The following is a 24,248-nucleotide window of genomic DNA, read 5'->3' on the forward strand; positions in this document are numbered from 1 at the left end:
GTTCATCAGTTTAAATTGCGACGCTGATGACACTTGACTATATCTTCCGATGGAGGAATCCGTCACACCAAACTGTGGAAATTTGGAGGCCTGCCTCACTGAGATAAAAGAATGGATGCAACTCAACTTTTTGTGCCTTAACTCTGAAAATAATCACCCAGAATGACTCAGTCAGTATTGCAGGACGTTTTGGAAGCGACCCCGTGATAAAAAAGGGATAACTGTACAGGCATTCGTGTGTGTGTATATTTAATTGAGTACATTTGAACGAGCCATACACTAATCCATCTAAAGGGGAACAAAACGATTTATACCACAGTCAAAAGGCAGACAAAAATGAGACTGAATGGAAAGCAAGATAAAAAGAATAATCTGAAGGGTGACTGATCGTTCCATGACGTCACCGACGTACTAGGCGCACAACAGGGGGCGCTCTCCCATGAAATTGATTGCTCAGTCTTGAAATGCTGATGCAAACGACTGTTGCGGATTTCCCCGTGCAGACCTACTGCAGTTGCAGCTTGATGATGCACACGACATATTTTTTTCGATATAAGTATTCACTGAGCACAATTAACACTGTTGGTGCTGCTTTTAGTGCAAAGTGTCATATCAATATTTAAAATGACTTCAAGCCTACTCCCAACGCTGTTTAATTTATCCTGTCTATCTGAAAAATGTTGCTTGGAGAAGGGGTGGAAAAGCAAGATCCTCAGTGCGTTGCACCATTACCCGGTGTCTATGGTAAGAGGTTACCCTTATGATGCTGCAGCAAGATGGGCTGGGGGAGACGAGAACAGAGGGGAGGGGTCCCTCCTATCGAATCCCCTTCGTGCAGCGCGCGAGCGGCTGGCGGGAAGGCACCAGAAAGAGAGGGAGTGAGGAGTAAGAATGAGTCGCTCGCGAACGAAAAGGCTCCACGCCGGCTTCATATTGAAATGCTCTCTCTCTCTCTCTCTCTCTCTCTCTCTCTCTCTCTCTCTCTCTCTCTCTCTCTCTCTCTCTCTCTCTCTCTCTCTCTCTCTCTCTCTCTCTCTCTCTCTCTCTCTCTCTCTCTCTCTCTCCTATTCCCTTTCTCTATGTGTCTCAGTCTGTCCCATTTCTCCTCCTCTCCCTCCCCCTTTTTTTGTCTCCCCGTCTCTCTCTTTATGTCTCTCTCTGCTCTTCCTACTCTGTTTTATCTCTCTCTTTCTCTTTCTCCCTACCTTCCTTTTTGTTTTTCTCTCTCTTTCAATCTCGTTCTCTCTCCAACTCCCTTTCTCTCTCTGTCTCACTCTCTTACCTATCCATTCCTCTTCCTTCCCTTTCCCCGTCTTTCTCTGTTTCTCTCTTTATTTCTTGCTCTTCTCTTCCTACTGTTTTATCTCTTTCTCCCTCTCTCCCTTTTATGTTCTCTCTCTCTTTCTCTCTCTCTCTCCCTATTTCTCTCTCTCTCTCTCTCTCTCGCTCTCTCTCTCTCTCACTCTCACTCTATCTCCTTGCCCCCCCATCTCTCTCTTGTGAACAAAGAGAGATGGCTAACTTTGAAACGCTCATCCTTTCTCTCTCGCTCTTTCTCCGTTTCTCTTTTTTTGTCTCATTTTCTCTAATTTTCCCCACTTCTTGCTCTCTCTTTCTTCAAGACGCTCGTGACCGATCAGCTTGAGTGGCGTAATATTCGTGTTGTTTTCTTAGTATAAACAATTTGGAAGTTTAAATAAAATAAAATGTTACTGTATATTGAAACAATAAATGCTATCACAATAATACATTTTAAAAAATGAATTTATTTTCTGAATAATGTTTCATAATTATTGGTAAAACTGTTTCATTACAAAACAGTCTGATAAACCGTTCAGGGCCAGAAAGAGCTAGCTCTTTTTATTGTGAGCCGAGCATTAAGAGCCGGTTCTCACAAAAGAGCCGGAATTCTCATCACTAGTGGGGAGGTGAAGCGGGAGGGAGCGCATGTACGCGCGCACGTCTCTGCGTGCACGTAGATTGCACCACCGCATCCCGCTCACCGTCTCTGCAGGCGGCCATGCACCGATGGAGGGGATAAAACCGTTAACCGCCTCTTTGCGAAGCCAATCAACCTTCTCTATGTCCATCCAGATGTGACTCACACGACATTATATGTCGCCTGCTTTCACTCCCCGTGCTGTTTAACGCAGAGAGGCTGTGACATCATGGCTTTGGTTATGGAACCTATAAGTAAATGGACACCGAAGCAAGTGCTGGACTGGATGAAAGGTGAGTCGGCATCCCGTCTTGAGATCAACGTTCGTGTTCGTATGTGAGCTGACTATAGATCGTAGGGTGGTGGTAGGGAAGTGAGCAGCGGCTGCCACACACTGCATGCGTGGAGCTTCTCCTACCTGAATGAGTGAAAATGCAAAACCCAGATGTGCATAGACGGTGGTGCATTAACAGTGAGATGGGTATCCAGCAAAAAAGTGAGGTCACTCAGAATGTGTTGCTTAAGGCACAGAATGCCATTCCTGTCAGCCTCAACCAATTGCTCCCCTTATTAATGATTGCAATTCCCCTTATTAATCAATAATATACACAACACCCATTACTCACAGGAAGACAGACTATGTAGAATAACACGACAATATTAGCAATGTACTATGACGTTGTAGCCTGCTACCGGTGACCGAGAAAATCTAGATTAGAGCCGAAATGGACAAGACAAGTTTTTTTCCCCGTAAAAAAAAATGTTATACAATGTACACTATCTGAAATGATCTAAAAAATTTATCAAATACGGGGAAAACTTATTGGTTGACAGGTACGGGATGCTGATGTGGCTGGAGTAAGCAGCATCAATGAATGTAAACTATCTGTCAGCAGCTTCTTTCGTGTGTGGTGTATGATTAATGCTCTTAGCTGCATCAATGCCCCCCTGCACTGCCTCCTTCCCCCGAGTCAAAGCAAACCTGAATGTCAGCCGGTTGTGTGAATTTCATAATTCTAAGAGGCCCTCAATAAGCGAATGCGTCTGCATGTATGGTGGAGTGTATGGATTGTAACACACTGATGAGCTCGGGAGCGAGTGACACAAACTGTGGTCATCCTTATGACGGACAGGAGTGCGGGAGTGCCCGCAATCGTGTGTGATCAGCCATTTCATAGGTATATTTGTGTGAGCAGTGTAACTATATTTTTGTATCGGATCACGACTCAGAATTAAATGAGCAATTAAATTCTGAGTTAGCTTGAAGAACCACAGAGGACATTGCGGTAAGCGAACATGGATTCCTGAGGTCCTAGGATTTTAATTTAGCCCCTTCCTCGACTTTGTTGAACGTTCCCAATGACAGTTTTTGTGAGTCACATGACACAAAAAACATAATGCCAGGAATCCATTAGGGGTAGTGTGGACGACAAAGCTCAGAAACACTAATTAGTACAGAAAACGTTGGTATTTTATCTGAGCAGAGCTTAGTATATGAAAAGTCAGATAGCAAGGCCACCATTGTGGTCCAATTTGCAGGCGATTGGTCATTGTTTCAGCAAACCAAAACATTTAAGGTGAAAGTCCAGAGTTCATCAGACGATACTCGTGGTCTGTAGGGTAGGGAATGAGCATGACATCGCCATTGAAGGGCAGCGGCGTGTTAGTAACTTGCTCAAGAGCAGTGGACGGGGTCAAACAGGCATCTTCTCAAATTTACTCAGAATACTTCCCTCCTTGATAAGTTAGTACTCTTTTATTTATCTTCTTTTGATATATTTAGAACGTGTTGCCTTGTTTGCCGTACAAGCTTCTTGGAGATTGATATGATCAAAAACACATCCAATGAAGTTCAATCTTTGGCTTAGAATCCTACTTTGGCCTTTTGCTTCCTCGATTTCTGACAGTTCTCTTTCACCTCACACTTTCACAGCAATGGAGAGTTTTAGCAGCTCTGCTTTGACAAGCGACATCTCAACCTTTGATGATATAACTATGGATTTTTTCCAAGCAAATGTCAAAATTAACATTGTTAATCATGGCTCTTTAATTTATTTTTAAAGAGGAAGTCAACCACAAGGATTTCCCAATTATAACATTTTGTTTGAGCTGCCACTAGTCTAAGGACATAATTTTGATTAATATTGTGTTTTTGGGGATTGAAACAATATCCGTGTTGGGGATGGCCATTTTGCAACAAGTCAGCTCTACTAAAGTTGGCTGGTGCTCAGGTAGCAATATATCACGTTTACCGTTCTTCTAAAGCAAGTCCTTGATTGGTCCTTAACCATATTCTGTCAGAGCAACTGTTATGATATCTTATTTCAAAGGCAAATGGAAAGATGTCCGCCCCCTGAAAAAGATAAATAACGAAAATAAAAACTTTTATCACTCTCTTTCAATAGAATAACTTGGTGAAAAAGCAATTCCTGTTTTTAGTCTAGTGTGGTTCCTTTTATCTGTTCAGTAATTTTGAGTGTCATGAAAAATGTCTACAAAAGCAATCTATTATTATTATTATTACCATTACTACATCATATTGAAGAAGACTAACAGCAAATATGAACGAAAGTCAAAACATATATAAAAACAACAGAATCCATACAATGCAGGACTAATTTGCACAGTAAACATCGTTACTAGTAAACATACCGTGTTTCTGCTGCGGTGCTCTGTAATCTAATTATTTAAAAAAAAAAAAACTTGATTCTTTATTGCTAAAGATTAGGGGATGTCATTAAGAACATTTGACATTGTCAAAGTAAACTCCCACAACATAGAATGGCTAAATTGTTTTTTGCAAAAGTTTACATGTATTAAAACAAAACAAACTTTAAATATTTAAAAATGAAGGCACGCACACCAGTACTTTTAGACAAATCTTGATCATATATTAAACATTCCGTAACAACGTTTTAAAAAGTACTGTAGATTATTGCCATTTTTATGTTGTCAAATATTGGAATTATTTATTAAACAAATCTCAGTTTCTGCTAAGATGACATCGTAAAGTTAGAAATCTCAAGTACATTTCATAATTGACCTTCGCATTACTTTACTTGATTTGAATCAATATATTCCTGTGCTGTTCCTGAGGCACCATTTTAGAAGTGCACTTTTTAGGAATCTTTTGTTCTGCAAGGTTAATCTATTTAAGAAGACGACTAGACAGTGTGCTGCTGAAAGACTTCAAGCAGCACAGAAGCGGCAAGGCTCATTGAAAGATGACTCATCAGCATTTATTTTGAACACCCACACCGGAGGAGTTTCCTCTTTGTGTGTACGTATTGGATTCGAAGGAAAGTGACAGCGGCAGGGTGTGTTCCACAATCACTCAATGTACCAAAGCTGTTTCATAAGTGTTCATAAAAAATATTAAAATCCAACATTTAATAACAACTGTGCATTATCAAAATGAGAAAATAAAACTCAGTGTTTCCCATATCCAGTGGAACCTCGGTTTTCGAACGCCTCTCAGATCGAACAAATCCGTGTCCGACCAAAAATTTAGAGAAATTATTGCTCCGCTGTTCGGTCAAAAAATCGGAGTTTGAATGCCGGTAATGCGTGAGTGCGTACGCTAGGGTGCGATGCTGAGCGGCGTTCGGGGGTAGATCGCTCTTTTCGTGACCAACTGTTATCGCGTGCGGACGTGCTTTGTTTTGCTTTCGCTTTTAATATAGGTGTACGAAGTGTTTTAGCCCCTAATTAGTAACTCCGAAGAAAGTCAGCGCAAGCAGCAAAGTTGCTACAGGTGTAAAAAGAAAAGTAGTGCGTGCAACTATTGCATTTAAGAAAGAAATAATAGCAAAATATGAAGGAGGTGTGTGAGTGTCTAATCTTGCCTGCGCCTTCTGCTGACCACCACAAAGGTAAGAAATCCTATTCATAATTATTTTCTTTATCCTTTTTTTATTTTTACACGTTCATGTTAGCGTAGTCTTTCCTACGGAAGATTACGATAACGCGAACGTACGATTAGCCTGGGTTAGCTTTAAGTTTACGTTAAACATTCAAGGTATACATTGAGGGTGTTGGAACGGAGTCCAACAATGAGGGTGTTGTAACGGAGCCCCCTTTCCAATGAACCGCTCACCACTTGTTGTGGAGACCCGGGTGCTAAATGACTTGTAAACGACCTGATTTTCTTTATTTTTACACATTTATGTTAGCGTAATCTTTCGTACAGAAGATTACGATAACGCGAACGTACGATTAGCCTTGGTTAAGTTTACGTTAAACATTCAAGGTAAACATTCAAGGGTGTTGGAACGGATTAAAACGATTTACATTATTTTGAATGGGAAAAATGATTTCGGTGATCGAACAAATCGGTTTTTGAACAGGGATCTGGAACGGATTATGGTCGAGAACCGAGGTTCCACTGTAATTATGTGAGACTCTGGAGCGTGGATAGTCCAGAAAGGTCGAGGGGCATGTTCCAATGTAAAAAGATTTTGCACATTTTGAATTGGAACGTATCAATCTGGTGCATTTTAAGAGCAACATAGAGCTAGATCTATGATGAATGTGTGCCCTTGTTAGAAACTACTGTTAGCTGCAGCAAACGCTCATTCATGGTCAAAACAGACTGACCCACAGAGACAAACTTTCACCCAAGTCACCTCCCTCCTCTCTAACGTCATGTCTCCCATAAAGGGTCATACACAAACATAAAAATAAGTAACAAAAGTAACAGAAATTACACTACGGTTTGCAGTGACCACTCCTCATTGTGTCAAAGTGATGTTCCCTCAGTGTTGTTCAATTAAACATTATTATAAAATCTCTGCAGAAATGTAAGGGGTGAACTCACTCCTGTGACATACTGTACATGTATTACTGCAAACTGGTGTCTGTACTACCATTGAAGTCATAGCGTTTTCAGGTATGATTATTATGTTCCATTTTGCTGGGTTCCAATACTTTTCCTGATTTTAAGATTTCTTTAATGAAGGACCTTTAACAAAATGTGAAAATATATGATCTTGTATCTAGCAAAAGCGCTTCGCTCAGTGCAGTTCAAAACGCAGTTTTAAAGCTGTTGTGAGCGCCAACAATGTTCTCTGACACCAAGTTTTAAAATTCGTGGGAAATTCAGAAAAAACCCTTGTAACTTTTCTCTATAATATAATGTTCAATTATTCCAAACTAGTGTATAATAATATTATTTATTCTATACCAGGTGTCGGCAAACCTTTTGAGTCGGGGCTGCATTGGCTTAAACATTTTTTGAAAGGGCCAGGAGGAGAAAAAAAATGTTGATTACATTTTTTGTATATAGAGATACAGTCTTGAATACAAACCTCAGCAATACCTGAGTGTAGCTCCTATGCTGTTAGACAGAGGAAAGAAAAGCTACTGGACTTGTTCTAGGTTTGAGGAGTGGTAATATCTATTTTGTTAAATATGTTTAATTTCGGGCAGCATGGCAGGGCAGTGGTTAGCGCATGTGCGGCACAGTTCTGAGGTCATGAGATTGAACCTTCCTGTGTAGAGTTAGCATGTTCTCCCCGTGGGTTGCGTGGGTTTCCTCCGGGCACTTTGGCTTCCTCCCACATTCCAAAAACATGCATGTCTGGTCAATTGGACGGTCCAAGTTGTCCCTAGGTGTGAATGAGCGAGTGACCTGTCTGTCCCTGTGTGCCCTGCGACTGACTGGCAACCAGTTCAGGGTGTCCCCTGCCCACTGCCCGAAGACAGCTGGGATGGGCTCCAGCACCCCCGCGACCTTACTGAAGATAAGCGGTGCAGATAATGGATGGATGTTTTATTTATTTTTCAGTTTGATAGCGGTCATCTCCTCTAATTTTGTTGTTAACCTATTTTTAGTATCAAAATTTATGTTTATCTGCACTGGTTTAGAATTAACAATCAATCTACTTTGTGTCAGAATAAGTTACACAGTAATACACTTTGAATTTCAATGACAGTTCAAATGAATAACAAGAAAGAAATTAAATAAGCAAAGAAAACACAATTCCAATGTTTTCCAGTTCATGGGATCCAAAATGCATGGGTGGAGAAGCACCTTTTCCGTTACTGGCTCCATATAGTGTCAAAAGGGAGAGGTGCAACAGAGTTGAACTCAAGCGCCATTTGCGGGCCATATTCAACCATATTTTCAGAATTTTCTGCGGGCCAATAAAAACTGTGGGCCATAGTTTGGACACCACTGTTCTATACTAATACCCTTTACGTACTATTTTAAACTGTTGTATTTAACTCGTTGTAAATTTTCTTGCTCCATCAGTTTCACACTTTTTATAGTTGTGCAGTTCACATGTTACTATGACAATCGAATCTAATCTATTCTATTCTATTCTATTCTATTCTATTCTATTCTATTCTATTCTATTCTATTCTATTCTATTCTGTTCTTTATGCTGCATTCTGATTTATTATAGTTTGTGGAACATTGATTAGGTGACAATAAACGACTTGTTTTATCCATTTCAGGGCCAGGGACCAGTTTGCTACTTGTTCTATGCTAAAAACAGAAATGCCCATGCTTCACGTAATGACCAATGACGGCCCAGCTTCAGAAAGCAGGTGAACCGTGATTGGCCGTTATCCAACTGGGATGTCATTTTTTAGTGGAACGCAAGGTGGAAAAGGCAACTCCCGAGATGGACATTAAAAAACTCAGTATTCTGCAAAAAACATGTTTAAACCATACAACATAACAGCAGTTAGAATTTCTTTGGGTTGACTTCAGCTTTAATTTATTTATTAATGCATCTGCAAAATCAATCCGGAACTGTCCATTCAATTTACAGCAATCACCCGTTTGTGGCAGGGGTTCCGTTAAAAAAAAGAACCCGCGAAAGGCAAAATCAACGAAGTAGAAACATTTATATTTGCAATTATTATACAATTGATTACTCTATTACAGTGGTCCGCAATCACCGACCCGCGAACCGGTACAGGGCTGCACGGAAAGAAAAACAAATGCCTCAGTTTTAAAATTTAACAAAGTATACACAAAAATCTTTACAGCCGATAATATAATCAATGTTTGGGTGTGTGACAGAGTGGTCGACAAATTTTGCTGGTCTTAATTGCTTAGCATTGGATGCAGCGGGAATCAAACCAAGATTGCGGCAGTGAGAGTGTCAATGCTAGACCCAAGTTCACTAGGATTGGTGTTGTCAAAGCAAAAGGTTTTGTGTTTTATCTCATCATTACTCTATTTTTACTCATGTTGTACATTGCATGACGTTGTTTTGCTGAACTATTTGTAATGAAATATTAATTTCAAAAAGAAGATAGCAATGACAGTTGGATAGTAATAAAATAAAAGTCTTCAAGAAAGAAGCTCAGTCCAGCCTCAACCTACCAACCCCGCCCGAAATACAGCTAGGGTCATATCGGATTGGTTTTGGGCTAAGGGTTAAGATCTTACCTCTAGGTTAAAATTGCAAAAGGCCTGCTTGCTTCAGGGTTTTCTAACCGTTCTCTATTAAATCAACACAATATATTGGGGCGGCAGTAGCTCAGGAGGTAGAGCGCTCGTCTTGGGATCAAGAGATCGCAGTTCGAATCCCGGCTCCTCTGTGTTACATGTCGAAGTGTCCTTGGGTAAGACAGTGAACCCCTAATACCCCCAATAAGCAGGATAGCGCCTTACATGGCTGCACGGCCGCTATTGGGAAAAGTGAAGCACATTGTAAAGCGCTTTGGAAAGTCATTGACTTGAAAAGCGCTATATAAATGCAGATCATTTCATTTCATATGTATTTCATTTTACAGCTGGGTCTCTTTTCCTTCTATGGCTATAAAAACAATCATTTTGGTGGATAGCCGCCTCCTCGCCAATCACATTTAGTAAAGCTGGTGACATTTGTCAATGCCAGGTAGCAGGTGAGCTTCAGACTCCAACTCAGAATCTGATTGGCAAACCCAACAGCTCTTTTGAAGACTATTATTATGGGACAAAGTCTTCATTATTTCTTTTGAGGCATCTGGGTATATTTCTTAGCCTAAATATGAAAGCACACATCTGGAAACAGCACAACAAAGGAAAGCAATGAAAGGAAGTGGACAGATAATTTGGAATTATTTGATAAGTATTTAGTGACGAAATATAATTAACATCACATGATTCAGATATTTTCATGCAATCAGAGAAGGCCTTGCAGGCCCTCATAGCCTAACTGGTCTAAATTGATATTTGATATTTTTCACATTTGAAATCCATATCAACAGGTTTTGCTTGTTCATCTGAGCATCAAATACGCATTTATGGACACACGTACATGCACACAAACTTGGGAGCGGGAGCTTTAAGTGGGGCATTGGTAACCATGGAAACCGGATCTGATCCTGTCGGAGTCACTACACATGTCATAGGAGGCGAGGCAGAAACTACACACAGATGCCCGCTACGTATGCCTGGATCAGAGTGATGCGTATATGCATGCTGCATTTGTAATGCAAGCAACACACAAAAACACAGTCCTTCGTTGGTAATGACCCAATCAACGAGTGGGGATTTTGGAATCGGAAAGCATGCTACAAAATGAACGAAATGCTCTCCTAAAATGGGGGAGGAAACAAGGCTAGGGTGGAGAAATGAAGAGAGTGCAATTTATGGCTGAGTTGCGCATGAAAAAGGAGATGCAGTGGGCATCATATCAAAGTAGTAGTTCTATCCGGACAGAAGACCCTGTGTGTGTTTCAGTCTGTGCTTGAGACTTCCTGCACCTGTTGCTCCAGCAACACTTTTAATAGTGATTTTCTTTGAACTCCCGTTGATCTGTTTTGATATCAAAAGCAGCTAACACAAACAGAAGAAAGGTATTTCACCCCCTTTTTGGGGGTTTGTTTGGCAGGGTGCTAAGTAACCACAGAACGGTGAGAACCAAATACGGAAAGGCAACATTTCCCCGAGTATGCTCCATTTGCTGGTGTGCTGTAGACCATTTTGTGTTTGTTTACCTTCCGCTCACAATAAGAGAAGAGGAAACTGCCACCTGATGTGTTTGTTTTGTGAGAGAAATGGACAAAGTGTACTAAACCAACAAAAGATTCTCTGCAGAATGTTTGGCTAGTGAGTTGCAAGACAGCATGCGGTCTCAAGTACGCAAAATTACGTCTTATGATGCATCCCGCGAGGGGACTTTGAATTGATTTCCACATTGTCCATCTGTCTTTGTATGAGCTCAGAACACCAGGTTGAGTTTTATTTGGATCAGGTTCAAATTGTGTTGTAAAATCCGTTCAAGATGAACTGTTTGTTGATTGCACCCTTGTCTCATCTAGCAAAACTTTTCATAAACATTAAAAAGGGCAGGGGGACCTCACCCTCAATCGACTTGGGGGCCACTTAAATGATTTTTGGGGTGGAAGAAAGAACTGAGGCAGGGGTGCTGAGCAAGAGGGATGGAGTTTAATAACAAAAGGAGGTACAAAGTGACAAACAAACAAGATTTTCCAAAACAATGAAATGTCCAAAGAAAACCAAACCTGACATAATCCAAACCTGAAACAAATTCCAAACTGGAAATGGTGATGCAAGGAACAAAGTAAAGACTAAACAAGTGGGCACTCAACTGCTAACACAATGTCCAGACAAGTAATCAGAAACGAAAAACAAAATCATTGGTAGCAATAACTGTGGAAATAAAGTATGACCCAGCAACGTGTGCTATCCAAAATGTCAAAAGGACCCAGTTTGACATGCATCTCTATTAAATAAAAAAAAAAAGAAGTATCACGTTATTATTATGTTGTTGCTTCATTACTAGGATATTTATTGGATGTAGTGTAATATAGACTTAGTAAACCCGTAAAAAACATTTTACTACAAAATCACAAAGACCCAGCACTGCTGAGCTATGTTCAAAACAGGTTCGCGGGCATCACAGCAGCCGTCGGTGAGCACCATGGTGGCGTACCAAATCTTAACAGCTACAGAAGCTCTGGTTAACAACAGAACCTCTGGGTGTGGTTGGGACAAAACAGCTTTTCCACAAGAACATTTCTGATAAAAATATTCCATAGTTTTCAAATATTTTTTAAAACAATTTCTACACATAAAATAAGATCTAAAAAACGTTTAAATTCAATATTAAATCAATCAATTACTAACATATAAATCCATAAGTCGTGTGGGTTGCACTAATATTAAACTTTCAATTTAAGACTTGGGCCTCAAACTATCATCCCGCAGTCTGCAATTGGCCTGCGGTCCGCAAGCTTGAGACCACTGATGTGTTTTTTTTTTTAAAATCACTAAATATTTGGATAAAGACGCAAAAATGCAGGGATAGATGAGCACTTGTACTATTTTTCATTTGGAGGTAATATATCATTTTTAGTTTTTGTAAGAAAATTAAGTTGCTAACTGAGCTGTTAGATTTCATCTCTATAATAGAAAAGAGCTGAAGCATCTTTAAACTTCCCCAAATACTGTGCTACTTTTTTTTTTTTTTTTTTAATCCAGGTGATAACCAATAATAACCAACAAGCTCTGAAGGGGGTCTCACGCAGGGAATAATTTTGTGTAGAACCACCAGTGGTCGCTTCTGAATGGCTCCACATCCAGTCAGGAGTCCGAGGTGCACTTGAAAACTTACATACAGAAGAACTAAACTGCCACCTTCTTAAGAACATTCCGTCCTGACGTGATGAATATTTCACAGAAAGAATATTTTAGTGACTTCTTTCATACTTTTTACAGCTGGAAACGCAAATCTAAGAGGCAAGGTAAAAATAAGTTTTGCTCTTTGCACGAATTCCACCCTGACTCAATCGCAGGCTCAACAGCAAAGCTAAAAATAGATTTGACCGCCTGATTTGAGTTTTGACATCCTCTGTCATATAAAAGAGGCGAAAAGCAATTTTAGTGTGTTTCTAAATGCGCTTATGTACATTGTGTTTTTGTTTGTATGTTGTCGCGCACTTTAGCCTTGCATCAATGCAGAATCCTGAGGGCCAACAACTGCTAAGCCCCTACTCGACTCAAAGGCTTCTTATGCTGTTCGTTGCTTGGCAACTCTCATCTCATGCCTTGAAACACAGATACAATTGGAATGATTTTTTTTATCACTGAATAAGCTCCGTTTAAAAGAATTATACCATAGTGTAAAGTAATTCAGTATAAAACAAAACTGTTGGTGCAGTCCAGCTATAATGTAATAAAACAGCTTTAATACAAATAGCAGCACAAACTTATAACTTGATCAAACAGAATAACTCTGCTGCCATTAAGTCACTAAAAATGTTTGTTTACTTTTCGTTTGCTGTAGCTAATATTTGTTTGACTCTAATCACACTACATGACTGACTCTAGGGCGGGATCTGGATTTATATGTCACGTGGTTAAAAAAGCAGCACTGGACAAACAAAAGTATTCTAATTAGAACTCAAATTTGTGGGGCAGCAGTGGCTCAGGAGGTAGAGCGCTCGTCTTGGGTTAAAGAGATCGCAGTTCGAATCCTGGCTCCTCCCTATTACATGTCGAAGTGTCCTTTGGTAAGACACTGAACCCCTAATACCCCCAATAAGCAGGTTAACGCCTAACATGGCTGCACGGCCGCTATTGGGAAATGTGAAGCACACTGTAAAGCGCCTTGGGAAGTCTTGACTTGAAAAGCGCTATATAAATGCAGATCATTTCATTTCATTTCAAATGTAACACGTATTACCTGATTCTGTTCAGTTTTGGTTGTGGATGATGGATCCATGTGGTGGAGGCAGGCACTGCAGGCAGAGCTGCTCAAAAAGAGGACATATTTTAAAAAAAAAATGAGGACCACCGTACCAAACAAACAAATGGGCTTTAAGCAACTAACAAAACTAAACAAAAAAATAGAAACAGAAACCAAAGTTGACAACCTTCAGGTAAGAAACTGCAATGAGCAAAGTAACAAAGTAACAAATAAACTTGGCGTTGGGGTGGAATAAAATGAAATGAAAAAGAGAGCGACCTAAAAACTAAAACACACACCTGTGCCTGTTCAAAACAGATTCTCCTTAAATGTACCAGCATGTTTGCATGAAACATCACGTTATTGATTTAAACAGGGTAATTACAAGTGCTTGAAATCCTTGAAAATGCTTGAATTTAAGATTGCGTTTTCAAGGATTGAAAAGTGCCTGAATTTTGAGTGAGGTGCATGTAAATGCTGAAATTTTTACCATGTTTCACAACAAGTTTAGTAAAAAGAACGACCACACTGTTCCATGGTGCCTTTGCTTTGCCGTTGCATTTCTTGCCTCATGATTAACCACAGCCATCTTTAGTTTGTATGGCATGTCCCATGAAGCATCATCGCACCCTACTGGTCGCACCCAAGAGGACAGGTGCATGCTACCTTTAAACAAGGCACTATTATACGTGTATTAGTGGAAAGATAACGTATCAATTATGGACATTTTTATGGGCCATGCAAAAAATTAAGGTGACGTTTCCCAGTGGTAATTTGTATTAGGAAGAACTTCCTGCAACTGAAAATGTAAGATACATATTGCTCTCATTTTAGCCAACACCTTTATTGGGAGGAATTTGTAAAAAAAAATATTGACACACATTATGTTCAGATCCACAAATATATTTGCAATTTACCCAAGATCTAAAAACCATATGTCCTGATAAATGCACATGCAAGATTAAAAATCACAAATGTGAATCATAGATATTGATTGTTGACCTGTCAAATACATGATTCACACCAGATTATTTTTCTTTTAATGGCACTGGAGAAATTGAAAAAAAAATGTATTAGAGTCCTTAAAAAGTGCTTGAATTTGGCCATGAAAAAGGTGTACAAACCCTATTTCATATAATAAATAAGATATTTTAGATACTTAGTTCTAAAAATGTGCAACTATCTGTCTATATGCCTCTGCGACAATTTAGCAAAATTCAATATTCCCAGTGGTGCTTTTAAACGATTTAACAGCCATTAACCTTTCACAGCTGTGCCCTGTGTGCAATGTTCCCAGAGCCTTGTGATCTAGGCATTCTAGTATTCAGTGTACCGATGTTTGACAATCTCAGTTTTACTTTTGAAAGCTTTTAATGTTTTTTGTAGTAGCTTTTCCCGATAGCCACTCAATTTAGCAACTTGACTGCGAAATTCTTCAGCTACAGTACATCCTCTGTCAGTTGCTCTTTCAGTGGCTCTGGGTATTTATTTAGAGGGATTCACATTATTCTTGCTTGCTGAAATAATTCTATGGTCACCCAAAAGGTTCGCAAATTTTGAGAAGTAGTAGAGAAAATCAACCTGGAACAGATGTTGCTGGTGTCCTTCTATACAGCCACAGTGGAGAGAACTCCGCTGTACAACACCACTGTGTGGTATGCTGGGAGCACAGAAAACCCTTACAGAGAGACATTAACACAGCCTAGAAGATCATGGACTGGTCTTTACTCAGTTTGGCGACCATTGCCGCAGCAGAGCCGACAACATTGTAAAGGACTCCTCTCACCCCAGCCACCACCTCGTCGACCTCCTTTTTTCTGGCAGATGCTACAGGTCCCTTAAAACAATAACTAACAGGCTCAGAAGGCAGTTTCTTTTCCAGGGCCATCACTACCCTAAACAACTACACAGGAGTGTGAAAAAATAAATACAGTGGCCACTCTACATACACGATCAATTCGTTCGCCGATCAAAATCCTACCTAGAATTTTTCGTTTCTCAAACGAATTTTCACCTTAAGAAATAACTAAAAACTATTTCCAGCTTCCCAAAATCATAAGCATTAACCCCAAGTAGCTATAAAACACACATTACTAATCACTAAAGACAGAATAAAATAGTAATTGAACATACAGTATAATTACAGTAATAACATATGATAAGATATTCATGTATAACACACATTTTTTAACCTAAAAAAGAACCCACAGATAGTCAATCAAAAAATATCACTGACCACAATCGCAAAACAATAAATGCAATTGGAATTGAACTAAGCTCTCAGCAGTGAGATCACAGGATCTTTGCCACTCCACCACCAGTGATATAAATAACATATGCAAAGGAATTCCAATTTAGGTTATTATCACACTATATTTTAAGATACCAGAGAACACAGGAAGTCGTCCTAAAGATAAAGATAAACGCAAAACATTATGAAGGGGGGAACAACTCTTTGGTGTATCTGATGATGAGTTGAACTTTGGAGGACATTAAATAAATACATTGTAAATTTTATGTTGGTATTGTGTGCAAGATTTACATTGTCAATAACTTATTTTAATAATGGGAGCACATATTCAACAACCTTTGTTACTTACAATGCTTAGTTTGAGCTTTCAAAAAGTGAAACAAAATTCAATCCCAATTTTCAATAAAAACTTAGGGGTGCGTATTATACACAAGTGTGCATTATACATGAATACATATGAAAAAAAATAACAGATTTATAATGAGATGAAATGCAAGTTTATTCTTAGCACTTATCCATGGAGGAGGTCAGCAGTTGTTAATGGAGGTGTATACGTTGTGGTGGAGGATTAAGGGAGAGAGGTGTTGGAGGAGTGAGGGAGCACAATAGACTGTTGAGCATAATCAATGTGATAAAATAAAAAGCACAACACAAGAGAACGGTCTGTATGGCGGGGAATGTATGTACTAATTAAAAAAAGTATTTGTTTACTGGGACAAGCTGCTGCTGGCAGTGAGTGTTCTCTAGCACTCCACCATCTAGTGGTGACGTTTGGACATTCTCATAACTCAAATTTTATCTCGTATATCTGGCAAGACTTTTGCTTGAAATAAATCTTGAATTTCTCATTAATAGAGTAGCTCGCAAATCGAGGGCACACTATACCTTGCCTATGAATGGAAAATTATTATTCATAGCTTATTTCTTGACTCTTAGTTTGGAAGTATGTTGCTGCTAATATACCATAAATTCCGGACTATAAGTCTACTTTTAACATTAAATACCGGTATCATTTTCCGTTCATTTTGCCGTCTGTGATTTTTGGACTGTGAACTTTAATGAAGGACATTTAGTTTATGTACAGATATAAATAGATTATTATTATTTATGTGTACAAGAAAATCTATGCGGAAAAACGCAAATTTGTCAATCGCATGCGTCTGCCGCCTGGGGATTTCCCATCACGCATCATTCCGAAAAAAAAAACAAAAAAAAAAGTGTACGATTATTTTGTATTTTGTACGGGAAACTGGTTACTTTAACTGGATTACTTTCAATTACTTTTGGATTACTCCAATACCAAATATGCTAATGAAAGACAAAAAAACTAAATATGAATAAAATTATGACTCACAACACGTGGTAAGCTTTCTCTCCTGGCTTTGATCTCTTTGATCTCCTGCAAAACTAACATAAAATGCGACAGAAATAAAATGAAAATAAATCCAAACAGCTTCCCAACATCATTTTTGCCGTTCCATGTATTCCGTTACTCCCCAAGCCTGCACAAAATTTAGTAATTTTATTCATATTTAGTTTCTTTTGTCTTTTATTAGCATATTTGGTATTGGAGTAATCCAAAAGTAATTGAAAGTAATCCAGTTAAAGTAACCCTACCCAACCCTAACAGGAAAATACGACAGTTTGTATGGGCATGGAGCCGTGGAGGTTGACAGGTATGCAGTTCAATCAACCAATCAAACGAAGGCTAAGATGCAGGTTCCTTAATTTTTAAATCATACTGTGTCTAACTGAAGACAAACTTCGCAGCACATCACTGTTCATTTGCATGTTTGAGGATTTTTTTTGCTTTTATTAACTACAGTATAATCTGTTTTGCTGCACTGATTGTGTTCAATGGTAAAAAGATGATTACCGTTATCCTGTTGCTCTGCGGTTGTCTTTCAGAAATAAGTTAGCCGAGGGTATCTAATTTAAATACACACACAATTCTAATTTGCTTAATTTGATAGCAATACCCTTTTAGACAATACATACAAAATATGTGTGGAAATACATAATAGTGACAGAAAGCAACTTCATCCGAACCACATTTTCCGTATAAATAGATGCATTTGCCCAAAATCGACATCATCATTCGGCACACTGTGCAACATGGCCACGATTCCTAAATGCCTCTCTGCCTCGGAAGCGGCGCTACAAATGAGGGAAGCAAATTCGTCTCTCTCAAATGGTAATGTTTGGAGTCATGAATTCATATTCCTCGTTACTTGCTGCGGGCTTTTCTCTGCCTCCATCATTTGAGCCTGGCTGTATCTGTGCGTATTGCTTTGGGCTGCATGAAGAAATCTGCTCATGCACTCAACTCGCAGATTCCGACGTCAATGCTGGCCGTGATTTATTATACAGCACTGGACCTTCTCTTTCTCTTCTGTAGTAAACAAGTTAAAGGGAAGACCATTTAGATCAAATGCAGGGATGCAGAGCTTTGTGAGTTTCAAATTAGGTAGCCCTGTATATGTAAGACGTATGACGATAATATTTTTTATATTATTTAAAGGGGACCTGTGTACTAAGTGACCACTATACGTCGATGTTTTGTGTAGTGCAACCAAAATTGAGTGCCACTAAGCACAAGGAAAATTCGGAACTATGGAGACTCAAATTGACCAAAATATACCATTTTCTGGACTGCCAACACAGAAGCTATATGTAGGAAAGGGTAAAGCCGACTTTACTTCCTCAGAAGGCTGGCCTCCATCTGCAAAAAGCTCCTGAAAATATTCTATGAGACAGTAGTGGCAAGCGCCCTCTTCTATGCGGCAGCGTGTTGGGGAGGCAGCGTCAAGAAGAAGGATGCCTCTCGTCTCAATAAACTGGCTAGGAAAGCGAGCTCTGTTGTGGGCAAAGAGCTGGACAGCCTAACAACAGTAGCTGAGAGACGAGCACTGAAAAAGCTGAGGTCAATCATGGACAATCCATCGCATCCACTACACAGCATTATCTCCAGACAGAAGAGCAGTTTCAGCAACAGACTGCTGTCACTGTCTTGTACTACGGACAGACTGAAGAGATATTTTCTTCCTCATGCCATGAGGCTCTTTAACTCCACCCGGCAGAGTAAAGGCCCACATTAAACCACACCACCTACATTGGATATTACCGAATCTTATTGCAATATGTATTCTTTGTAGCACTATTTAGTTACTCTATATAACACGCTACAGTGGGCATTTGCACGTCACACTGGGTATTTGTATATTGTATTCTTTTGGCTTTATTATTGTACTGTTCTCAGCTCAGGGATGCTGCTGGAAATGTGAATTTCCCTTCAGGGATGAATAAAGTATCTATCTATCTATCTATCTATCTATCTATCTATCTATCTATCTATCTATCTATCTATCTATCTATCTATCTATCTATCTATCTATCTATCTATCTATCTATCTATCTATCTATCTATCTATCTATCTATCTATCTATCTATCTATCTATCTATCTATCTATCTATCTATCTATCTATCTATCTATCTATCTATCCATCCATCCATCCATCCATCCATCCATCCATCCATCCATCCATCCATCCATCTATCTATCTATCTATCTATCTATCTATCTATCTATCTATCTATCTATCTATCTATCTATCTATCTATCTATCTATCTATCTATCTATCTATCTATCTATCTATCTATCTATCTATCTATCTATCTATCTATCTATCTATCTTCTCATTTTTCGCCCAGTCTTTTTAAAGTAGTGGGAAACCTGTGGCAGCAAGATTGCTGACAATTTTGTCAGCTCGCCTCATTTGATGTAAAACATATATTAATTTCTTGACTTATGAGTGATATTTGTTTGATAGTTCATATATTTTGCATATTATTTAAATCAATATTCTTTTAACGAAGGACGTTTTTTTTCTACCACTATATCAGCAGGACTTTTACACGGTGTTGTGTGTTTGTTTGTATATTATATATATTATTTTGCATATTATTCAAATCAATATTCTTTTAACGAAGGAAGTTTTTTTCCACCACTATATCAGCAGGACTTTTACACGGTGTTGTCTGTTTGTTTGTATGTTATATATATTATTTTGCATATTATTCAAATCAATATTCTTTTAACGAAGGAAGTTTTTTTCTACCACTATATCAGCAGGACTTTTACATGGTGTTGTTTGTTTGTTTGTATTTATGTGTTTTTAAATGCAAAAAGGGCACACTGTATTTTGAATTTCAATGACTTCTGTTCTTGTGTTTGATACTTGATTTAAACAATATAATATTATACTAATAAAAAAAAATGAAGAAGATGGCATGCTTTAAATTAGGGTGAGGGGAAAGTGTAGTGATAAAACGTTTTTACACTTTTGTTGCATTATAATAGAATAAATAGAATAGAATAGAATAGAATAGAATAGAATACAATAGAATACAATAGAATAGAATAGGTGACGGTTTCAAATCAGGGGATGATGTAATTGTAGTCTGCAGCTCCTTAAAACTTTTTGTGATTAGGGGTTTTAAGAATAATCATTACTTGAAATGGATAGAACAGTCTTTATTGTCATTAATAACAACATCGTGAACTATGTTTACAACGATTTTATCTTTGCTATTTTAGTAAGTGTACACTTTTCCTATTTATGAACTTGATTTTGTATATCATCTCTCTCCCCGTGTCTCTCTCTGTCCCTCTCACTGTCTCTCTCGTTCCCTTCCCCTCTATATCTATATTGCGCAAAAAAAAATAGTGCCCCATCATCAACAATATAATCAGTTTGAAACTGTGAATATGTGGGTGAGTATGCATGTAATATTATCAAGATGAAGGAGAGATGTCATCATCTTCCCCGGCGTTATTAAAAACTATGTTGACATTTGTTATTTTGCAATTAAGTTAATCGGAAGGCTGTAAAGTGCTGCTTGTTCGTTTTGAAAGTGCTAATAGCCGATGCGGCATACCGCTGTACAATAAGTACTTTCATGATCTTGCGTTTTACAGGAGACAATATCAGATTGTCACATCTGAGGTAGACAAAATGAGACATCAAAGAATTATTTGTTTTCACATGAAGGGTTTAGATTAAATTTGGTTCAGATGTATTGTATGTGACAAGATTGCTTTATGGCAGGGGTGGGCAAACTTTTTGAGATGCATTGGGTTAAAAAAAAGTTATCTGACAGGCTGGGCCAGAAAGAGCAAAAGATTGATTGATTAGATTTGTTTATAATACAGAGTCTTAAATGCAATATCTCGATGATACATGAGAAAAAAGGATAATGTAGTTTGTAATATGTTTCTCATGTGTACTAATTAATAAATACAAATATAAGCATCTGCACACACTTGTTACGTCTGTCATCTGCACCACTTATCCTCTCCACGATCGTGGGGATGCTGGAGCCCATCCCAGCTATCCTTCAGCAAACAGAACTGGTTGCTAGCCAGTCGAAGGGCACACAGAGACAGACAACCATTCATACATACTTAGGCTAAATTTGGAGTTAAATTTTACTTACCATGCATGTATTTGGAATTTGGGAAGAAACCAGAGTGCCCAAATGAAACCCATGCAGGCGCGAGAAGAACACTATACAAAAACTCTGCACAAAAAGGCTGGTAGCCAGATTTGAGCCAATGATCTCAGAACTGTGCCACAGACATGCTAACCACTCATCCGCCGTACCGTCACATTTGATACATTTCATTTTCTATTTGTTTATTATTTGAACAATTTCATGAAATTGGTTTTAAATCACTCAGAATCAAAGAAAAGTGATGTATATATGCCCCCCTTTTAAACACTTAATTACGCAATAAAAAAAGTGTAAGTATTTTTTTTCACATTTGATAAATATCTTGATAAATAAGATAAACATAATTAGAAAAACAGAGACTCTAGGAAAAATATTTGCACCAAAAAAAACATTTGTTTGTTAGTGGTGCATGATCCGCCATCAACCACCTGGGTCTCAGCAGCACCATTTCCTGTGGTGTGTGTTGGGCAAGTACAGCCTCTCCAGGCCATTTTTTGGGAATTTGTTTCCATGGTTACCTGTAGCAGAAGCCTCCTGATCTGACCCAGATACAGCACTTTCCTCATGTAGTTGTTTTTCGGTATAAAGTGTCATCCCACCCTTCAAGATGAGACGTATCTTGGCATTGTCGGACAATATGTGTGTGACAATATATATATATATATATATATATATATATATATATATATATATATATATATATATATATATATATATATATATATATGCTGTCGCATTAGTGCTATCTGATCAGACTGTTAAGGCACACGTCCCACTGATGACATTGAAAGATTACAAAGAGAGTCATTATCAAGCTATTATACAGTCCCACTTTTTAGAGTTTGTGGGAATTTACCTTATCTTACATTATGAGCCTAATATATTCTATCCATCCATCCCTTCTCTGCACTGCTTATCCTCACTAGGGTCCCAGTGATGCTGGAGCTCACACACGCACAGGAAGGCTGGTATCTGGATTTTATCCCATGATATATATTACTTTCCATTAAAAACGTCTTTTAGAATATCATGTTCTGCATTTTCATTTTAAAAATGTCACAGACAAATATAACACAGCCAATGCCTCTTTGCTTACTCGCTATTGACTCTTAAGAATTTCCAGGCTTGTTCAACACCTTAGCTTGAACATTTTAAACCTTTTTGAGTCCTTTGACGAGATTAACACAACTGTTCCATAAAATACAAGCAATGCAATAAACTTCGTCTGAATGAAGTTTTTAAATGTAAAAGTCGTCTTAAAACGGTTTAGGTTGAAAACCTTTTTTTTTTCGTCTAAACTCAATCTAGATAGAAGGAAGATTTTACATTAATGATAAAACAACGCTCGAACCAGTCGAGGTAAAAGTCACAGTCTTGGTTTCTTAGCAGGGGTGCGAATCCTAATTTGCCTACACCAGCTTTATAATATCTTGATTCCCTTTTCTCATTCAGGATTCCTAGTGTTCTCTCAATGTGTGTGTGTCTCTTGATGGTGTTAAAGTGCGACCATAGTGTCATTCTGTCATCATCACTTTGCTTGGGCATGGGTGTTTTCCTCACGGCTGCACTCGGTTTTGTAGGAAAGGGCAAAGACGACTTTACTTCCTCAGAAGGCTGGCCTCCTTCAAAATCTGCAAAAAGCTCCTGAAAATATTCTATGAGACAGTTGTGGCAAGCGCCCTCTTCTATGCGACAGCGTGTTGGGGAGGCAGCGTCAAGAAGAAGGATGCCTCTCGTCTCAATAAACTGGCTAGGAAAGCGAGCTCTGTTGTGGGCAAAGAGCTGGACAGCCTAACAACAGTAGCTGAGAGAGGGGCACTGGAAAAGCTGCAGTCAATCATGGACAATCCATCGCATCCACTACACAGCATTATCTCCAGACAGAAGAGCAGTTTCAGCGACAGACTGCTGTCACTGTCTTGTACTGCGGACAGACTGAAGAGATCTTTTCTTCCTCATGCCATGAGGCTCTTTAACTCTACCCGGCAGAGTAAAAGCCCACAGTAAACCACACCACCTACATTGCATATTACCGAATCTTATTGCAATATGTATTATGTGTAGCAGTATTTAGTTATTCTACAGGGAGTGCAGAATTATTAGGCAAGTTGTATTTTTGAGGATTCATTTTATTATTGAACAACAACCATGTTCTTAATGAACCCAAAAGTCTCATTAATATCAAAGCTGAATATTTTGGAAGTTGGAGTGGGGCTTTTTTAGTTTTAGCTATTTTAGGAGGATATCTGTGTGTGCAGGTGACTATTACTGTGCATAATTATTAGGCAACTTAACAAAAAACAAATGTATACCCATTTCAATTATTTATTTTCATCAGGGAAACCAATATAACAGCTCAACATTCACAAATATACATTTCTGACATTCAAAAACAAAACAAAAACAAATCAGTGACCAATATAGCCACCTTTCTTTGCAAGGACACTCAAAAGCCTGCCATCCATGGATTCTGTCAGTGCTTTGATCTGTTCACGATCAACATTGCGTGCAGCAGCAACCACAGCCTCCCAGACACTGTTCAGAGAGGTGTACTGTTTTCCCTCCTTGTAAATCTCACATTTGATGAGGGACCACAGGTTCTCTATGGGGTTCAGATCAGGTGAACAAGGAGGCCATGTCATTAGTTTTTCTTCTTTTAGACCCTTTCTTGCCAGCCACGCTGTGGAGTACTTGGATGCGTGTGATGGAGCGTTGTCCTGCATGAAAATCATGTTTTTCTTGAAGGATGCGGACTTCTTCCTGTACCACTGCTTGAAGAAGGTGTCTTCCAGAAACTGGCAGTAGGACTGGGAGTTGAGCTTGAGTCCATCCTCAACCCGAAAAGGCCCCACAAGCTCATCTTTGATGATACCAGCCCATACCAGTA

The 24,248-nt window shown here is 38.8% G+C and overlaps 1 protein-coding gene across 5 annotated transcripts in view; it reads left to right on the forward strand.

The window, feature by feature from the left end:
- Positions 1-1,948: 1,948 nt before the first annotated feature.
- Positions 1,949-24,248, forward strand: part of LOC148359214 (connector enhancer of kinase suppressor of ras 2) — a 111,271-nt gene continuing 88,971 nt past the window's right edge. For all 5 annotated transcript variants that reach the window (XM_088344417.1, XM_088344419.1, XM_088344420.1 and 2 more), the window contains exon 1: positions 1,949-2,232. In XM_088344417.1, coding sequence (XP_088200543.1) covers positions 2,169-2,232 — 64 coding nt within the window. In that variant the 5' untranslated portion in view covers positions 1,949-2,168. The remainder of the gene's footprint in view (positions 2,233-24,248) is intronic.

This window comes from Urocampus carinirostris, chromosome 9 (genome assembly GCF_059441175.1).
Source record: "Urocampus carinirostris isolate Australia breed hairy pipefish chromosome 9, RoL_Ucar_1.0, whole genome shotgun sequence".
NCBI lineage: Eukaryota > Metazoa > Chordata > Actinopteri > Syngnathiformes > Syngnathidae > Urocampus > Urocampus carinirostris.